General features: G+C 39.4%; 1 protein-coding gene across 19 annotated transcripts in view; it reads right to left on the bottom strand.

The window, feature by feature from the left end:
• The window catches only part of CPEB3 (cytoplasmic polyadenylation element binding protein 3), a 256,089-nt gene that overhangs the window by 30,299 nt on the left and 204,660 nt on the right, over window positions 1-21,130 (bottom strand). For all 19 annotated transcript variants that reach the window (XM_043987657.1, XM_043987655.1, XM_043987641.1 and 16 more), the window contains 2 exons: window positions 20,755-20,873; window positions 3,603-3,717 (listed from right to left, as the gene is read on the bottom strand). In XM_043987657.1, the coding sequence (XP_043843592.1) occupies window positions 3,603-3,717; window positions 20,755-20,873 (234 nt within the window). The remainder of the gene's footprint in view (window positions 1-3,602; window positions 3,718-20,754; window positions 20,874-21,130) is intronic.

The raw sequence follows: 21,130 nt of genomic DNA, 5'->3' as shown, positions 1-21,130 counted from the left end.
GCTCAGAAAACAATGTAAATTAGTCTAAGAAGAACCTGTGGAATATTCAAGGAGATGTTTGGAACATTCTCTGACTTGCTACTAGCTAATGGAGGTAAGTCTGAAGAGTCCTAAACCAAGGAAGATATTAAGGAAAGATTATTAGGCAAGTATATATAGCTTTCTACATGTCAAATAATAATGACAGGGGCAATCTAGATTTTGTCAACGGAGTTTTTGTCTCACTTCAACTCAGTTAACATTTATCACTATTCTTTTTCATGGATATTTCCAGTATGTCCCATTATCATTAGTCTTTTCACCACAATTTCCCATAGTTATATTACTGTCTGTAATTGTCTAGGCTTTTGTTGAAACAAAATAACTTAAAAATGAAAAGCCTTTCAAAGAACAAACTGATTAGGCCAGCTGTCCTAACTCACATGTTATTTCTTAAGAAGTTATCAACTGTTTTTTTCTATTGTGGTTTTTTTTCTTAGCATTTCATTCCTGCTTAAGTGGATGGGACTGTACCCATTATTGCTAATTCTAAAATGGACAACCTGCCTTTTGGGAGTCCTTTGGTGTTGGATTTACTTCCTTCCTCCCTTGTACCCATGATATCTTTGCACATACCCAGGAACAGCCAAATTGAAGGGGTGATCTTGCTTTTTTAGCTCCTTTCCCCATGAATACTTATGTTGCTTTTATAGCATGATGTCAACTAATTTGCTAAGGGTTTAAGGGGTACCTATATTTTTGTAGGGGAATTGTGTTGAAGGTGACATTACTTAATAAAGCCATGATGAATTCCTCTAAGAAACTCAGTTCTTCCTCAAATCTCAGCCTGCTACTCCTTGGCATAAGACTCAGCGCATAGAGTGCTGTTAGAATCAAGTCTGCCGTCAGCCATCTTCCAGTCCCTGGATATTAGGGTTTTCAATTTGGAATTCCAAAGCATAAAAATTAGTCTAAAATCCACAACTATAGTTGCTTCAGTAAGCCAAATGGCCAGGAAGCAGGGGAGAAGGCAGTACAAGGAGCCTGTTTGACTCTGTCACTTAAGATGAACACCCATATAATGCAAACCATTTTTCAAACGTAGAGGACTGATTAAAAAACGGAATATGAAAATCTTCACAGTTGGTACACTGTCTTAGACAGTGGTATAAAGGACCCTAGATGATATCATCTAGTTTGTTAAGAAAACAAACTACCTTATTTTGAACCAATAATTTTATAATAAACTTTTCTGGCTATAAGAGTTGTAGACTTTTGCCCTTGGAGATGCAAGTGTTTACTCTTGGGCTGTCACAGAAGGAATATTAAACCTTGCCAGGGTCCATAAAAGGAAGGCAATAACCCAGTACCATTCCTTTTTCTCCCTCTCCCAAATAATCAAAGTAGGCAAGCTAAAAAATAAATGCAGTAAAGAAATAATCAGCTTGTAAGTAAAAATATATATGATGGAATAAAAAACAATTCAACAATCTTATACACTTGATTTCCCTATAAGACAATTTTTTAGTGTTCCACCAATCAATTATCAGTCTCATTTAGGAGCAAGATTACCTAGCACTTATGCCTACAGCAAGAAAAAAATGCAAAATCATCTATTATTGTCTCTGGTGGCAATCCCTTAAAAGCCCACAAGGTGTAGATTTTCTAATGAAAGATTTTCTGTGCTATCCTAATCCCCTCACCTTTCTTTCTTCTCTAGATCAGGAAGTTCAATTCTTTTTTTTTTTTCTTTTTCTTTTTTTTTTTTTTGGTGAGGCAATTGGGGTTAAGTGACTTGCCCAGGGTCACACAGCTAGTAAGTGTTAAGTGTCTGAGGTCGGATTTGAACTCAGGTACTCCTGACTCCAGGGCTGGTGCTCTATCCACTGCACCACCTAGCTGCCCCAGGAAGTTCAATTCTTAAGGTGAAAATGAGAAAAAGACATGATATGACAAAGACACACACATCCCTGAACATTTTTGGCCATTGTATCAGTAGAGTCTTTGCCACTCGGAAAGCAGAAGAGCAGTAAATAAGTTTAATTTGTGCCTCGTAAATTGTGTAATCAGCAAGGTTGGCTTAGAAATGATAGGGAAATGATAGCTTGCATTTCTCTTCATCCTGTAATACAATTTTCTTTGACTTGAACATTACTTAGCTCAGTTTTGTTTTGCTCTCATATGTTTGAAATTAGACTGCTGTAGGGGATAAGGAAGAAGTGACTTGCCCAGGGTCACACAGCTAGTTAAGTGTTAAGTGTCTGAGGCTGGATTTGAACTCAGGTCCTCCTGACTCCAGGGCCGGTGCTCTATCCACTGCGCCACCTAGCTGCCCCGAGGTTTCTCTTTTGGTGTGTTGAAATTTCTCAGTTTTCTTTGGGAACAATTTGATCCAAGACATGTTGATATATTATGAAATTACATGCTTCTTGGTCATATGTTATGCATGTAAAGTTTATTCTTCAAACAGAAGTTCTGAAACTTTTTTCTTTTCCATAGAAAATTTAAATAAGTAACTTTAAGGGAAGACACAGGAAAATGGATCTTTAAGCAGATAAGAATTAGAGCAGTTAAAACTCCTGAGACCAAAGAGAAGTGAGATGCCTTTTGAGATGCATTTCAACAATTTGATTTATTTTTCTACACTGTAATGTTTTTCTCTATATTTTAATGTTTTCTAATATAATTATCTGCAAATATAAATGTATATTTGGGTTTGTATATGTATATACACATATACAAAAGGGGGATACTTTTGCATTTCTTGCAACTGCAGGCACATCTCATCAATATGTTATTTTTCCCCCTTAATTTTTTTTGTGCATAAAGGATATCACTGTAAGTGCTTTTGAAAAAAATACATTTTAATGAACTAAGTTATTTAGTATAATTATTTTCCATGAAATAATGCTGATTAGGGTTATTATTTATTAAGTCTGCTTTAAGGATTTAAATTTTAAATTCATCATTTCAGCATCTCTTCACTGACCCTACCTATAATTACGGTTAAACACAGGCAAACAATTTCACCATTGAAAGTTAAAAAAAAAAAAAAAGAAGCTTAAAACTAGAAATCCGAACTAAAACTCTCAGAAACAAAAGTATTTTTGTAAATTGCTCAAGTTCCAGAAACAAAAAACAAATTTTCTTAGAGTTTCAAATCTGATTTCCCAAGACAGAATTTTTAAAGTATCAAATCTGATTTCCCAAGACAGAATTTTTAAAGTATAAAGCCTTGTTACTGTAGACACCCAGGTGCTATAGAATACTCAGCATTATTCCACAGCTCATTACTTACATCCTCTCCCATATAGGATAATGCAGCTGACCCATCATCTCAAGAAGTTGTGCAGACTGTAACTTCCTTAGCTTTCTAAGGAAGCAGTAAACAGAATTCACATTTTTAAAACATCAGTTCGCTAAAATAACTAAAAATGATTTCAGAAAATTCATTCTTGTGCCACAGAAAATGGCGGACACAGGCATCAGACTCGGACTCTTCAGGCAGACAGGCAGGCCTAGAAAGTGGACAGACCCATAGCCTTCTTTTTAGATGCTGCAGACAGCAGATGGGGAAACCTGGAAAATATTGAAGACTAAATGGTTGTACTATTTCCACTCACCAGCTCGAAGGGGTCGTGGAACTCCCCCAACAAAGATAGTTTTTCTGGGGTCCAAAGGCTGAGAGCCATCCATTACAAAGTCACTGTCACTTAGGTTCCATGGTCGAATTTGCACCTGAAAAAAAGTTGTTTACTTGGTCCTTACTTCATTTCCAGCAACCCCAATGAGAATAAGATGACTAACCAAAAACCCACTAAAGTAGAGAATTTCATAGTATATTTAACCCAGTTGGAATCCAATAAAAACAGAATTCCCTTCACTTGCACTAGATCTTCTATTAGGTAGGGCTCTGGGGGTTCCACACACAGGCACTACCCTCCCCCCAAAGAAGCTTTCAACACATCATGGATTCATCTTTGGGAAACCCTATAGGTCAAGAAAAGACCTTTTCCTGGCAGATTTTTCCAAATAGAGGCAGTAGAACCATGACCTCTGGTTTGCAATAAAAATCTATAGTGTTTTCCAGTCAATTTCTCATTAGCCACTCTGATGGAGGAGAACAAATTACTTCTGGATTATTCATGCAGCTGGTTTTGTAATTCACATACCTCTAAAAATAATGAAGCCATACAGCAAGAAGATTAATGTGTAAGACTCATTAACATTTAACAAGTTAACACACAGTCACAAACACAGATAATGAACAACCAAGGAGATAGCCTTTGGTTTCATCAGCATTTCCTAGGCCTGTCTTCTACAGTTCAAAGCCTAAATCCTCCTGAATAGAACTGAATGGGGGTATGTCACTTCACGAGTGCTGATCGTAACAAGAATCTTCAGAATGGGTAATAATGCCCCTTAAAATCAGTTCTGTAATTTCCTCCTCTATTTTGTTTAAATTCCTATATCTATGTATGTGCCCATATAGTAATTTGATTAGATATTAACATATGTAAAGTGTTACATAAATGCTAGCTATTAACTATTATTATTTTGATCATACACGTGTTTAGAAGTTATGTAGGATGCCCAGGCATACCTTAGCATCTCAAAAAAAAAAATCCATATTTTTGACTTCTTTATAAGTAATTTTGTTATGTTTTAAATTAAAATTAAGTTTGGTTTTAATTTCTTTGTTTTGCTTAATGAATAAAATAAATGCCTTTTATGATCAAATAGTAAAATATTCACCTTAAAAAATTAAATTTCCTGGGTGCCCATGAGTACAATATATTCACGTACGTGTCTGTTATGACCATCTACTTATAAATAGTTACAGACTATAATTTGGAAGTTACATTATAATTTCCCCACACTTATCACTCTTCTTCACTGCTAGCATGTTTATACTCTCTTCCATATCCTGGGAATTAATGACTAAAGAAGTTTCAAAGGAGTTCCTTCATCAGATCCCAGGAGTAGAGCTTCTTCACCTCTAGGGAATGTTTCCTATCCTCTGCTAATGGGCATTTGCTGAACTGAGTCCTTGATATTTTTTATCTAAAAGTAATTTTAAAATGTTTTTATCCATGTGCTTCCAAATCCTATTTGGTAATATCACTTTAGTTTAAGATTTGCTAGCCCAAAGGATCATAGGTCTAAAATGGGAAGAGAACTCAAGGGCCCCATAAACTGAACTAATTACATTATTTAAAATAATTTTTTAAAAATCCCTGGCATTTCCCCATTACTTTATCTCAGTCTACTAGTCATCTTATTTTGAACTATTAAATTGTACCTATTCTTTTCCTAAAAAGCTTTTAAACCTACATTTTGAATGCTATCATTCTGGCTGAAAATAGACTAAGCATTTATTAAGTGTGTAAATATTTTCTGTATAACATTGGCTGGTACAGTGATTGAGCCTTTTAAAAAAAAAAGAAAAAGAAAAAGGTTCACTTAATCCTCATTGCCCCACAAAAAATTTTTTTTTTTAATTTTAAAAGGATAAAAGATGGACTCTACTCTGCAAGAGTTTACAAATCCATCTCTGTATGATTCTGATGGAAATAAGAGATGGATGAGGCTGAATGTTGCATTACTTTAAATGGGCAGTGTCTCTCAGCTTAATCTAGGACACAAATAAAAATCAAATTTGTATACCTATTGCAGAGATTCATATAAAATAGCAGCAATTTTCTTTCTTTGTTTGACTTTCTGTCCAGGAACACTTTTGGAAGATAACATATTTGCTAAAGACAACCCAATGTGGTAAACTACTTAAAGCTACTATATAACTCACCCTCATCTTAATTTTTCTATACCAAATGACTTGTTGCTACTTAAAATGGATCATCCAGCTAGGGGAGTGCTTTGAAAATCTATTTCCATCTCTGTGGCAAGGAAATTTTCACTGGTCTTTGCATACACAGTTATTTTATATTGGCTGAGGCACTCTAGTGGAACTCCATTCAGATCCTTGACACTAAATCTTCAAGTTTTCTTGTTGAATTTCAACTGTTTGAACAAGTTATTTTTGCCCATTTCTTTTAGTGTTACAGTTCTATGAATTGCATAAACCCATACATTCAATATTCCTTTAGGATGTCTTTTACCTGGATCAAAACCAAGCACTTACATCTTCCTGATATTCTAAGAATTTAAGAGTTTAATGTTAACAATGAAGAAAAAAGTTCATTTATATGGCAGTTTTAAGATGATTTCCTCACAATTTTGTGTGACAGGTAGAGTGTCATTCCCTTTTCAGAAACAAGGAAACTAAGATTCAGAAAGATTAAGTGACTTGCTCAGGGTCACACAGCCCATTAAGTAGTAGAATGTAACTTGAACCTTGGTCTTCTGGCTCCAAGATGGGCATTCTTTCTATTATCATGGAGTCTTTCTTTATTGTTCTTATGTGACATCTCTTTTATGTACACAGCCTGGTGGATCCCATGTGTGTCTTCTCTCACACACATTAACCTATTATAAGCAGCCTTAGCATCTAACAATAGGGTTTAAATCATCTTGGGTAATGGAGAGTTAGAAGGAGCAAAAAGGCATTTGTTAAAAAAAAAAAATCCACAAGATAAGTAGTCTCTCTCTTATAGAAAGCCTCAATCATGGAAATTGAAGCTATTTCCCATTACTGCAGTTCCCTTCTCCCACTCAAAAGAACTAATTCACTGACTATCACACTCTCATCCAATGATGCTCTTAGAGAGCCCCTACAACATCATTGTCATCACAAACACAGACAGATGTGAGAACACACAGGGTTCATCTGATTCTCACATTGTAAATCTGAAAAGCTGAGAGGACAGGAGACAAGTGTTGGCTGATGGGCCCTATTCATATGGGGCATGGTTCAGGACAGCTATCAGAAAGCAGCTGTGATGAGTGTCATAGTTCCATTACTAATGGCCTCCTGGAGAAATAATGACATCACCAGCTCTTCCAGCCCACAGCAGCTCAAGAGAACATTTTCAAAACACCCAACCATGACACTGTCAAGCTCAGTCAACTCTTGCCTCTCTCTCAGGCACAGATGCCCAGGAACAGGCAGATCTTTAGCCTTTTACTTTTGAAAAAATCACTCCCATCCAGGGGTGCTCACTATCACATAAGGTGGTTTTTCTCCTCTACCTTTATTCCCAATTCTTCTGGTGGTTATTTTCCAGAATGGTAGCATTTAGCATTTTGTTACACGTGATCCTAGCTACCAGGGTTGAGGTGCGATTACAATTTGCCACTTTTTTTTTTATTATTTTTTATTTTTTTGCGGGGCAATGGGGGTTAAGTGACTTGCCCAGGGTCACACAGCTAGGAAGTGTCAAGTGTCTGAGGCCGGATTTGAACTCAGGTACTCCTGAATCCAGGGCCAGTGCTCTATCCACTGTGCCACCTAGCTGCCCCCATTACTTTTTTATACAATCAACAAAACAATAAATCAAGCTCTGATTTCTGGCATTTGCTGATTTCCAAAATGTAAATGTTCACAAGGAAAACTGAACAATCCAAGCAGGCTCTCAGCACGCCCTTGCCTTAAATCACTCAAGCACTAAGCAAGTGTTAACTAGGGGTCTTGTGTTCTAAATACATTGTATGGACTTTCCTGGGTCTATTGTTTCTTCATCAATATGGTTCCATATGGATGTACCCTCTACTAAAAGATATCATGATACTGTGGGCAGCTAGGTGGCACAGTGGATAAAGCACCAGCCCTGGATTCAGGAGGACCTGAGTTCAAATTCGGCCTCAGACACTTGACACTTACTTAACCCTCATTGCCCTGCAAAAACAAAAAAAGATATCATGATACTTCTGTGCTGTCTTCTCATCTTGTGCTGGCCTTATTCATGACTCTCCCTTAAAATATCCACATCTACTCAGCTTGTTGGAAACATGACCCTTTAACATCTCAACTGTACTCATAAGCCACTTAAGCTATCTATTGTCTTTCATATTCTCTCAGCTTCTCTCTCTCTCCCCTCCCTCCCTCCCTACACACACACACACACACACACACACACACACACACACACACACACACACACACACACACACACACACACACGTTTGTACCTTTATTCTTTTTTTTTTCTTGGGTGAGGCAATTGGGGTTAAGTGACTTTCCCAGGGTCACACAGCTAGTAAGTGTTAAGTGTCTGAGGTCAAATTTGAACTCAGGCCCTCCTGATTCCAGGGCCTGTACCACCTAGCTGCCCCTGTACCTTTATTCTTACAATATCTCTGAAGTAAATATCCCTTTGTAAAAACATTTAAAAATCAATTTAACAAAAGACAGAGTAGGGTTCTTATATTTTTCTTACTCAGTCAATTACATGACCACAGAGATGTAGTCTGTTGTAAAACAAACCAAAAAGACCCTCTAAAATTCTGTGAAAGTCTGCCTGCCTTCTGTTTTCTTCATGGATAACCTTCAAAGTATGGAAAGACCAAATATTCTTATAGATGTGAAAAAGAATGAACATGGGCTGGTAGTTGCTGATGTCTCCTTGGTCATCCTTTTATTTTTTTTTTACAGAAGCATAGTCTGATTTTTTTTTTCTTTTTAAGTCTTTCTCCACTGGAAATACTGAAATTTGATTTTTTTGAGAATTATTAAAATTATGACGCCTCCAATATGGATTTAGTCAGACCCAGCCAAACCCCATTACCTTAAATACCATTGCCACTTCTTCACATAGTATTTTGGGTTGCATCCAAATGTGAGCATTTCACTATCATCTTAAACATTCACTGGAAACTTGTAGATAATAATATGTACTGAGAAAATGCATTAAGGTAGACCTCTGAATAGTGTCAGTGGCCTGAAGGAGATTTCACACCACGAAGTTTACCTTTGTTTGTATAATTGAAATAGTTGCTAGAGTTCTGAACCTATCTTGTGTTTCATCTAACTGTCTTTCATCACTTTATTTGCAATATTCTTCAAGGATCACACCTGGTGCCACAAATCAACAAACCTATTTTGGATGCTGAAATTAATATCCTCCCCTCCAATGCAGATTTAAAAATATAAATTATTAGTGTCAACAAATAGCAAGTAAAGCAACTTGAGTTACTTAAACCACTGAAATTCTTTATTCTCAAGGTTTGGGACCCCAGGAGTAATGACTACTTGAATAATTACTAAAAATTTTTGACCAAACGTGACATTTTCTCATTTAGTTCATATGAGTCCAAGGGAATAACTTGCATTGAAATGCAATTATAAATGCAGATGTAGATGCCTCTCATTAACTACCTGTTTTTCTGACTAAACTGCATTTAGAATGTGGCACTAGAACTCTGGAGATAACACTAAGTGCTAATGGGAAGAATAATGCTACTACCTGCAAATTTCAATTGGATATACTGCTTTGGCTCTCAAAACCATATACAATGATACAAGTAATGGAAAAGCCTAAAACTTAATATTAACTAAATATGTTTTAAGCACTCAATTGGGACCAAAGTCACCTCTTGGCTCACAATGTAAATCTTTAAGAAAATTCACAATGGCCTCCAAACAAAGCCATTTAAAAGAAAGTGTGTCATTGGAGGCATATTAGGAATGAGTAGCCCAATTTTAATAAAAGGAATTTAAAATCCTGTACTTCAACCCTTCCACAATGTTTTATTTTTTCTCTTAAACATTTAACTAAGGGGTTTGCACACATTCTGGAATCCCGTTTCTTCATACGTCCATTGCTTACAGCTTGGTTAATTCCACTTAAGAAAATATTTCTCCTACAATACATCCTCTTTAACCTCTCTTTTCTCTTCTTCTACCTCTCTTAATTCTTGCCTGTTTACCTCAGGAAAATTTCTTTCTCCCTTCATTCTACTGCTAAGAGAAATGACCCTAATCATTATTGCCAAGTCTAATAGTAGGGCAAGAGAAATATTTCAAAATGAAAAAGAAAATTAAATTTTTAAGAAAAATTAGACAATCATCTAGGTCATGAACCTTCAAAGTGCTTAGCAATCTCTTCCAGAATCTTTAGTATCCCTCTACTTGTTCATCCTATTCTAATTAAACATCAATATCAGAATTCATGAAAAATAAATTACATTTTAATTTAGTTTGGTTAAATTAGCATTATCACAATAGACTCTTTTATTTACTATTTTAAGTTCACATCTGTAGTATTTCAGTTCCACAGGCAAAGAGGTTTTTGCTAGTAAATCCACTTTCTACAACAAAGCCCTTCCTAACACCCCAACAGTTAGCACCCTCCCCTCCTACGTTGTATTTATTCTGGATATATTTACTTACGTAGGTGTTTCCCTCAATAGTATGAAAGCTCCTGGAGACCAAGGGTTGTCATTTTTTTTCTTTGTCTTTCCAGGGCCTAGTGCATTTCCTGACACATCACAGGTGCTTAATAACTGTTTGGTGGCTGACTGATTTCTATGGAAAAATGTTCTCTTGGTTCTAAGATGCCAATTTACAAATCAACTTTGAGAGCAAACCTGAGGTTGAAGCCTGCCTGTATGCTTACAACGTTAGTCCACTATTTTGAATGTGACAGAGACCTCAGAGGAAGGGAACTGTGGGATCATTTTTAATAACTTTGGCATTATTTTTCTACTATAAGATGTTAAGCTGGGGGCAGTTAGGTGGCGCAGTGGATAAAGCACCAGCCCTGGATTCAGGAGGACCTGAATTCAAATCTGGCCTCAGATACTTGACACTTACTAGCTGTGTGACCCTGGGCAAGTCACTTAACCCTCATTGTCCCAAAGGAAAAAAAAGGGGAAAAAAAAGATGTTAAGCTGATGGTTGATAGTCAGTTCATGGCAGCTCAATTTTAAGATTCATTTAGATAATTAAGATAAATTAAGATAATTTACTGGGGCATTCTTGCTCTGCAACCAAGATGATCTCTAAGCATTCTGAGGACTTGGGGTAGAGGGCAGGGAGAGAGGTGTGATAGTGGCTAAAATAAAACTGGTAGCCTGAATGAGTCAGCTTGATTAGGCCTTCTGTAATATTACTGGAACAGCTGAGTCAGAGGGCTGGAGGACTTAGTCCTAGCCCAGCCCCTAGAAACTCTATTTTAAGTAGGATGGCCCTCTTGGAATGGGTGTGTGTGTGTGTGTGTGTGTGTGTGTGTGTGTGTGTGTGTGTGTGTAAGGACAACAATTATCTCAGGGCATATCACCACCCTTGTTTGTGTCTTTGGGAGGCACTCCACAACATTCCTCTGGTGTCCAGGAGTCTAACAATCCTGATGGATGAGACATGTATAGTGACTTTAAGCTTTTCAAAGCATGTTCACACATAATTATGTCATTGGATCCTGGGTTTCCCCACACTATCAGAGAACTCCCTGCAATCCACCCATTTAAGTGGCCACCCAGCTGTCAGGGACTTATTTTTAGAGCCTAGTAATGACCTATTATTCGCATTTGCTATTTTCAATCCAGTTTTTAAAAATACAAAACAACTTTCAACATTTATTCCTAGGATGAGAGATCTTTGGGGGGGGGGGGGAAACGCACTAGCATTTCAGCACCTTGGAGAAGAAGGGATGGAGGGATAAGGTTGGCTGGAAAGAAGAATCGATTGCAAAGTCAGCCAACAGTTAGGGCTTTCCCACTCATTAGCCACCAGGACACAGGGTCTTCAGAGCTGACACTTTAAAAACCCCCAGGGCTTCCCTTCGGTTTCCTAGATCAAACCCAGTCCTGCCAAGGAAGAGAGGGCCTCCCAGAGAAGTTATGGAATTGTCTGAGGAGTCATCCTTCCCCCTCTCTTCCCCCTTTTCTCACACCAAGCAGTTTCGAATTCCAGAAAGGCCCAGGAAGGAGCTGATCTATGAAGCAAGCTCCTCAGACCACCACAAGCCCTCCTTAGAAAGCTACAGGCCACAAGAACTCCCTTTAGCTCTTCTTTGCTGACAGAAGCATCCTCAGGTTACAGGTGGAGCCTGTGGCCCACGGACATTTGGGCCTGGGCTATGGAGGCCTGCTTAATGGTCTGTCACTCTCCATCACTGCCAGTGTCGTAAGGAAGAACAGCAGGGCATGATAACACCCCTGGGATCCTTCCAGCTACTGGTTAATAATTCAAACAAGAGAACTCTGGATAGTGTTTCATAATGTTTTCAAACCCAGGATTAGGCTTATGCTCTAAAAAAACCAACTGCACTATGAAGCGTCCTGGGTAATTTGCTAGTTAATGTTGTAGCTTATGAAAAAACACTTAAATTGCTTTACAATAGAGGATAATTCCTGCTGATGACCAGGAGATAGCAATACCACCAGCTGGTCCCCAGCACTGCCTGTCTGCCTGGAGAGCACGGCTGTGTTTTCCTTTACTCAGTACCCTTATGGTTGGGCTCAATGGTCCAAAAGATATTGTTCTGACAGATATGGAGGTTCATTGTGGCTCGTCTACCAATAGGACTAAAGTGAAACACTGATGGGTGTGTATTTGGGGGACTAAGGTTAGGGACATTCTGATCAGAGCTGGGTCACTTCTGTGCATAATCCCAAATGTGATAGAGTGTTCCTCAGGTATCTCAGCTGAGTTGACTACTAGTCCTGGCCTCATCCCTGACTTACTAACCAGGAAGTGTGAGTCACAAAACCTCTCTGTAGTTCATATTCCACATCTATTAAATGGGGATAATACCATTTACCTCCCATGGTTATTGCTGTGAATGAAGTGCTTTACCTAAACAAGTGTTATTTATTTATTTAAATTTTTTTTTTTTTTTTTTAGTGAGGCAATGGGGGTTAAGTGACTTGCCCAGGGTCACACAGCTAGTAAGTGTTAAGTGTCTGAGGCCGGATTTGGACTCAGGTCCTCCTGACTCCAGGGCCGGTGCTCTATTCGCTGTGCCACCTAGCTGCCCCCATGTCCATGTTTTCTTAATGCATTAACACAATCACTTCTGTATCTCTCAGATCAAGCAACTTTGCCTAAATAGGTGTAATAAGTTGTCAAGGATCGTGATCCAGGAACAGAAAGTCTTTTACTTAAGCCAAGAGCTTCTGACCCAAAAGCAGTTAATCCAACTGACTTCGATAATCTAGTATGTGGCATGCATATGTCCCTTCAACACCATCTTATAATGGATCAGGATTTGTAAGGGTCTGATATGCTGATTAGAATTTCACCAACTAACAGTGGACCTAATACATGTAAGATGGCAGCCCACGAGAAGTCAAACTTTTCCAGGCTGTGAGGGACAAAACGTGGAAATAAATGCCACACTTTCAGGCCTATCATTAGCTCTTTGAATCCACTAAATGTGGTTTGATAGGGCAGTGTGTTCTCTGGTTCAAATGCAGCCTGACATTAATGACACCTGTAAAAGTTCCTGATTGATTAAGTGATCTGCTCAAGTTCCTCCAAAGCTCTACTCATTCTTCACCTACCCTTTCCTTCATGCAGCCTTTATACCTTCTCACCCTGCTTCCCCACTTATTCTCTGTCTCCCTCTTCTAATTACATTACATTACTTAGCACATACTTTGTTTTTTGTTGTTGTTGTGTGTGTGTGTGTGTGGTTTTTTTTTTCAGGGAAATGAGGGTTAAGTGACTTGCCCAGGGTCACACAAACTACTAAGTGTCAAGTGTCTGAGGTTGGATTTTGAACTCAGGTCCTCCTGAATCCAGGGCCAGTGCTTTAACCACTGCACCACCTAGCTGCCCCATTAGCACATACTTTGTATTTACTTGTGTACATGCTGTGTTCTTCCTTCTCCCTCCAGTGGGATGTAAGCTCCCTGAGGGGAGGGGATATTTCATCTTTATCTTCTTGTCTCCCAGAACAGAAGCAAAGCACCTTGCACATAATAGGTGCTCAATAAGGTTTTGTGGAATGAAGTGGAGAGAAGCCCGGTTCAACAATTTTTAAGTTCAAATATTTTAAGAGAGCCAGGACTCACTACAACTACTTTACGTAGTACCTTATCATCTAAAATGCACTTTATTCACAGCAAACCTCTCGGGTACATAGAGCAAATATCAGCCCAATTTTATAGATAAAGACCCCTTCAAGGTCAGTGAATTAAGTCCCTGGCCCATGGTCACACAGCTAACTTGAATAGAAGATCTGGCATTTGATTCCAAGTTCACATTCTATATGGAATACTATAAGAGAAAAGTTTTTAGGACCAAACAAGAAAACTGGCTTTTTCTTGAATTCTTGGAAATAAGAGGTCAATAGGAATGGTGTTATACTGCAGAATAATAGTTTTTCCAGTTAAAAAGTTTATTAAAAATCTAGACTGACCCTCTCATTTTCCAGATGGGAAGCTCATTTAGGTCTAGAGAAATTACGAGACTTGCCTAGTCACACAGACAGTTTGGGGCAGAGTCAGAACCCACACAAAATTTAAGGATATTTTTGAGGAACTTGGGATAGGAAAACAGTTTTGAAGTAATATCATTCTGTCTTTGACTAACATGAGAAATGTGAGTCTATATATGCCTTATTTTTTGTGGGGTAAGAAGTATATTAAATTCAGCTTTAAATGCCCCATGAGGTATTTTCAGCCTTCACTGGTTTGTTGTGACAGAGGATTTGCTATTTCTTCTTACTTCTCCCCAGAAGACTTACAGGATTTCTGCATAGCTTTAGGTATGGTAGATGGGGCATGGCTTGTCTACTTTCCCAGGTAAGTAGACCTGGGTTCTCTAGTCCCGGCTACATCATTTACTACACCTGTAACTGGGGTAAAGCCAACTTACCAATCAGCCTCAGTTTCTTCTATTATGCTCAAAATATGGCCTTTCTGGTTCCCTGAGCCTAGATCAGTGCCATACACAGGCATTTAACAAATATATGTAGGGGAAAGCTAGGTGGCACAGTGGATAAATCACTGGCTCTTGATTCAGGAGGACCTGAGTTCAAATCTGGCCTCAGACACTTGACACTTACTTGCTGTATGACCCAGGGCAAGTCACTCAACCCTCATTGCCCCGCAAAAATAAATAAATAAATAGTTAAATAAATAAACAACCAAATAAATGAATGAATGAATAAGTAAGTAAATAAAATAATATATGTATTGAGAACATCCTCATGGAAAACCCCTAAATGGAATCAAGAGAGGAAAGAAGAGTCAAGAGAGCTTGTAGAAAGGGACAAATGGAGGGCTGTCCTTTCTCTTCCCAGGGCATTCATTGCCTTTCTATCTACATATCTATAGTTTAAAGTTTTAGGCAGACAACAATTCTATGTGAGGAACAAACTAACGTGACCAGGGACACACAAATTGAGCTTAGTGTTGTAGTCATACAAAACTTACATGATTATGCACAATTATACTTCCTGTGTGTTGTTTAGTCATTTTCCAGTTGTGTCTGACTTTCTGTGACCCTTTTGGGGGTTTTCTTGGCAAAGATACTGGAGTGGTTAGCCATTTCCTTATCCAGTTCTTTATACAGATGAAGAAACTGAGGCAAACAGGGTTAAGTGACTTGCCCAGGGTCACACAAGCCTGTAAGTGCTTGAGGTCAAATTTGAACTCAAGTTTTTCTGACTCCAGGTCCAGTGCTTTATCCACTGTGCCATCTAGCTGCCCCAAAATAATTGCTGTGCTATGCGGTAATTAGGTATAAAAATGAATAATAACACTAGCATTTATATAGTGTTATGAGGTTTGCAAACAGCTTTAAAGATATTATTTTATTTGATCCCACAACAACCTTGAGAGATAGAAGATTATCTTCATTCTACTGATGAGGAACATGAAACACACAGAGGTTGAATGACATAGCTAGTAAGTATCTGAGGAAGAATTTGAACCCAAGTCTTGCTTGACTCAAGGTCCAGCACTCTATCTGCCATACCATCTAGCTGTCTCTATAATGTACTTTATAGAAATTAATAACAATAGAATTTATTAATAGAAGGATGTGTGACTACCAACTAGTGCCACTATTTACACATGAGGAAACTAAAGACACTGAGCTGTTCAAAATCAGAGGTAGTAAGCAGCCAAGCTAAGATTGAGCCCATCTCTTCCAGAGTCTAAGCTCCTCTCACTTCCTACCAGCTGCCTCTCTAAGTTGTTGTACCTTCAACAGCATTATTTGTACACTGCCAAAACAAATATTTATGGGTACAGTTGAAGAGAGAGGAAAGGGAAATAAGAATCAGTTCTGATACCCAAGAGATCTATCCCAGAAGGAACCCAGTGGTTAGACTCACTCTCTCTCTACCCTCTCCGTCTCCCTTTTCTCTTTCCCTTCTCTCTCTGCCTCTTTCTCTCTGTGTGTGTGTGTGTGTGTCTGTGTCTGTCAGTCTGTCTGTTTCTCTCATTTTTTTTGGAAGCAGCCAACCACAGCCCCCCCAATTTTTAAAGCTAGGTACCAAAGAATCTTCTTTTCCCTTCTCTACCAGCTTCTTGTCTGGAGCCTACAACAACCCAGACTATGCTAACTGGGGGAGAAAGCTGTTCTGCCTTATGGTAAAGGCTGGCCCTGGGCCTCCAATATCCATTCCTGCTCTAGCCCCCAGCACATTAGCAGAGGGTATACCTGTCAGCTATTCACACCTGGACAGAGTGAGAAAAGCAGGGGCATAAGGACATTCAATATATCCAATGGTTACCATGCTGTAAATAAAGACGACACAAAACCCCAACAAAATGAAGGTCAAAAGCAACAGAAATTGGTATCAAATGACTACAGTTAAAACACACATTGTCCAAACCCAGATCTTGTGTCTCATTCTACCTCTCTACCCACTCCGCCATGCTTATCTCTCATCTTTTCCATTAACAATAAAAGTGGGTGGTGACATGTACTACCAGCTATAATCACTATTCAGGAGATTTGCTTGTTGTAGGGGAACGTACTCTGTGGGAGGCTTCAGGATTAGGGGGTAGGGTCTCTTGAAACAAAAAGTATGTGGTTAAGGAGTGAAGTAGTGAAGGTGACAACCTTTCGTTCCTGCTCAACTCTTGTCCAAGAGATGCTGTGTAATGGAAAGAATGCTAGACTTGGGGTCGGGAAGACTTGGGTTTAAATCTCATCTCTGACTAGTTGTGTGACCATGGGTAGTCACAACTTCTGAGCCTCAATTTCTTCACCTGTACAACAGAGATAATAACTCAGGTTGAGGCAGGCTTGCTGTGAGGATCAAATGAGGATGTATGTAAAGGACTATTATTATTATTCCTTCCCATAAATCCTCCAAAGGGAGTCTACCAATCCATATAGGGCCTTCTCTAAATTCTTTGCTATCACCTGCATAAAATTGTAAGACTATTTAAAAAGGGAAAGCCTGGGTTGTGGACATTCTGTGCTGGGAAAGGGAAAAACTATGGATGCCAGCTCCTCCAATGTGGCTTGAGAGCAGGGAACTTATAAAAAGACAAGGAAGGAAGCTACCAGCAATTCAGATCTTAGTACTTGGTGTTAGAAAATCAATCTGATTAAAACTAATTCACAGAAAATAAATGGGAATCCTTATAAAAGTGGGGCATAGAATGAGAATCCAAGATTCTGGGTATACATTTGGAAGGGACCTCAGAGAATCCAACCTACCCCTGCCCCCTTCCCCACTTTTTCTTTTAATGGATCAGGAAGCTGTGGACCACAAGGTCTAAGTGACTTGCAGGTACACGGGTAAGTGTTAGAGTCAGGACGTGAAACTAGGCCTACTGGCTCTAACTCCAAATCCCTTTCTGCTGCTCTGCAATCAAGTATTAGAATTTTGATGGGTGTGGTGAAGGAAAGAATTAATCGAGTGGGATACAGTACATAGGTGTTTAATAAATGCTTGTTTAATTGAAAAGTAATTTTCGAACTTGGAGAATGGATCGTTTTGGAGGAATGCAGGCTTGTGAGGTGGTGTGACAGTGGGGAGGGGTGCTAAGGATATCAGGGCACTAAAGCCCTGGGAACTGAGGGGAAGGAAATCTATGAAATGAAAGAGAAGGGGCACAGTAAAGGAGGTGTGGCTCCAACATTTTTGCTGGAGCCAGCCTGGCACCCCATCCTCTATTTTCTGGTATGTTCACAGAGTAGATGGAAGATCTAGAACTAAGTGAGCAGGTTCTAAGGAGATGGTCAGAAATCCAGATCTCTAGGACAAACCTTTGCACAACAAACCAAAGGTGTGCTAGAAAGAACAACTTGGGTTGGGAGGCTGAAAATGAATGTGAGACTAGAACTAAGAGCAAGAAGGAAGGAAGGTATGGGGTCAGTGGGCTTGGAATCCCAAACTGGGTCAGATGAAGACTTACAAGCAGACAAAGAGAGTTGTGGGAGCCTGGAGTTATAAGGGTTTGAAAACAACCATGGTGTCCATAAACATTTCATTCAACTGGCTTAGTTCTGGGTGTGAAGACATGAATACCGTGTACAACCAATACCAGCTATACACACATCCTCAGGATTCCAATGTAAAGACTTCATTAATACTCCCCAAAGTAAAATACAAGGAAGAAATTTGAGGATACATAAAACTATATTATTTCTACAACGGAAAACTCCACCAATCATACAGTCATGGCTGTGAAACTAGAAGGGACACCAGAGGTCATCTACTCCAATTGTCTCATTTTACTAAAGAGGAAACTGAGGCCCCAAAAGGTCATGTGACTTGTCCATGGTCATGGGGCTAGAAAGCAGCAGAGACAATCAAACCCAGGTCCTCTGACTTCAGAGTTAGTATATTTTCCTATACTGTCTTCTATCACTTTCAAGAATCCTTAAAGCCAAGGGTATTGGGTCTGTTTACAATAAAAACGATCTATGCCAATCATGTGCCAATGGCAGCACCCTTTCAATCTCCCGCAAAAATCTGGCAATGTCACTGTCTGCCTCCAGTTGAGTTCCAAGTTCCTCACTGGTTATACTGCCCAGTCTTCCCAACAGAATTTACCATATGACACATTGTCACACTAAATGCTAAGAACAACAATTCACACTGCCCTACCACTTCAAGGTTTGCACAGCACTTTCTTTCTAACAATCTTTGAGGTAGGTAGCACAAGGTGGTTGTTGTTGTTATTCCCATTTTGCAGATAAGGAAACCCAGGGTTGGAGAATTGAGTGACTTGTTCATGGCCATATGGCTGATAAATATTTGGGGCATCAAAGTCACTGGCTCAGCTAGGTTCGTGGTCTTGGCCAGATTTTCCCCTCACAAGTATCCTCTTCATAGGCTCAAAGAAACAACCTTCGTGCCCAATTCTTTCTTCTCTGGACCTATGGTCTTCTCCATGTTCCTCTCCCACTGTGCATGATGGGTCAGGTCTTTATCCTAGTTCATAACCACAGACACCCTGCTTCACGGGGTGGGGAACGGGGTGGGGTTATTTTTGAAGGCAGCCTACCTAAAACATCAGCTTTTGGTTCTATGCATTTGTATTCACTTACCCCAACCAAACACTAGCTGACATTAAATCACCTTCCCTGTTAGAGACCTACAGGGAACCTAAACCAGTGCTGGCCATTCTGGCATTTGGCCAAAACCCTTGGGTTCTTCCAGACACTCTCCTGACATCCTTAGCACTCTGTTCAGATCAGAGAAAAGAGATGCAAGCCCCTTCCCGACCCTGGACTAGATTCTTTCCCTGGCTCCAAAACTCCCCAATCAACCCCAAATGGCATTCACACCCCTCACCCCACCCCCACCTTCACTCAACACACAGTTCCATTGAGCCTTGTTGTACCCTTTTAGCCCTTTGATGCTAACTTATTACTTAGCTCGTTACCCAGAGCACTCCATCAAGGCACACCATTCTCAAACTGCCTCAATGACTGCTCCTTCCAGAGCTTCCCATAGAGACTAGAAACTTCTAATGCTGTTGCTCTAAAATAATTCCTCTCCAAGCCATCCTCCCAACCCATCGTGACCACATACCATTAATCTACTGACCCCTTCTCCCCTCAGACCTGTTGTCTGATGTAACCACCCTTGGAGTCCTATGTGCCTTATCCTCTGCTATAAAGGCCCTCAACCCAGTTCACTCAGATAATCCAGCATTTTTTAATCCCACCCATTCTTCCTGATCAACCCACACTTCTGGCCAGGCTCTCCCTATACGGATGCTTGCCTTCTAACAGTGCTCCTTCACCATCATTCCCTACCTAAGCCATGTCATTGCCAAGCTCTTTCGGTTCTCCTAAACTCCTTTCCCCTCTTAAAATCGTTCCTTCCCCATGATCCCCCTTCCTTGACTGAAGGGAATTTCCCTCTCCTAATATCTGTCTTTCTCACATCCTCTATGCCAAGGCAAACAAAGACACCTAGCCACAGACTTTAAGTAAGTGACAGCACTACTTCTCTGGATGCTAAGTCCTAAAAAAGTCTGACCAGTGTCAAAAAGCATGATACTGGTCAATACTGACACTGTATGTCTAATATTCTGAGCTTCTAGATAGTAAGGACTGGGTCTATGTAACTGGTTTTGGACAAAATGAACAGTGCTCTGCATATTTAAGCATGTAAATACTGATGATTATGATCATAATTTAAAAATTTTGCTCTGATCCAGTTATAGAAGACAGTTGCCAAGAATGCTGAAGATCATTATTACTTCAGTCTAGATTTTAACATCAATTACCTCACCAGAGTCCTAAAATAAAAGACCATGGGACATCTGTTTATAGAGAGAGACCCAAAGGTTTTCAACACCGAAGCTACAATTGTGCTGCATGCAAATGTTATCCTGGGTAAGAGGATCCCAGTACCAAGTGATACAATTAAAAGGAGGAGGAGAACATCCATTGCAGGTCCACATGAACTCTGGAATGAACAAAGGAACAGCTGACTGGGGATGACTTACCGGTTTATCTTTTATGGTGGGACTTGATACACACAGGTAAAGTTTACCATCTTCTTCTAGACAGGCATCTATCAAAGCTTGTACTGAGCTCTCTTCCTGGAACAGCAGAAAGGCATAGCCTTGGAGAGAAACAAAAACAAAAGGAGAGAGAGAAAGAGGAAATCAGCAAATTAACCTGAGAAAGGCCTTTGATTTTAACCTCCTTAGCAAAAGTTAAGAATGATCAATAGGTTAGAGAGCTCAAAGCTTAAAATGAATGTTTCGTTAAACTGATCTCACAGATACTCTCCTTAGCCAGAGTAGGACTGGACACAATCTAGCTAGTGACCAACACCCACTCACCTCCCAGAATCCAGCTAGCTCTGGGGTTCCAAAG

The sequence above is a fragment of the Dromiciops gliroides genome, chromosome 2 (genome assembly GCF_019393635.1).
Source record: "Dromiciops gliroides isolate mDroGli1 chromosome 2, mDroGli1.pri, whole genome shotgun sequence".
NCBI lineage: Eukaryota > Metazoa > Chordata > Mammalia > Microbiotheria > Microbiotheriidae > Dromiciops > Dromiciops gliroides.
This window is presented reverse-complemented; position numbering and strand designations above follow the sequence as displayed.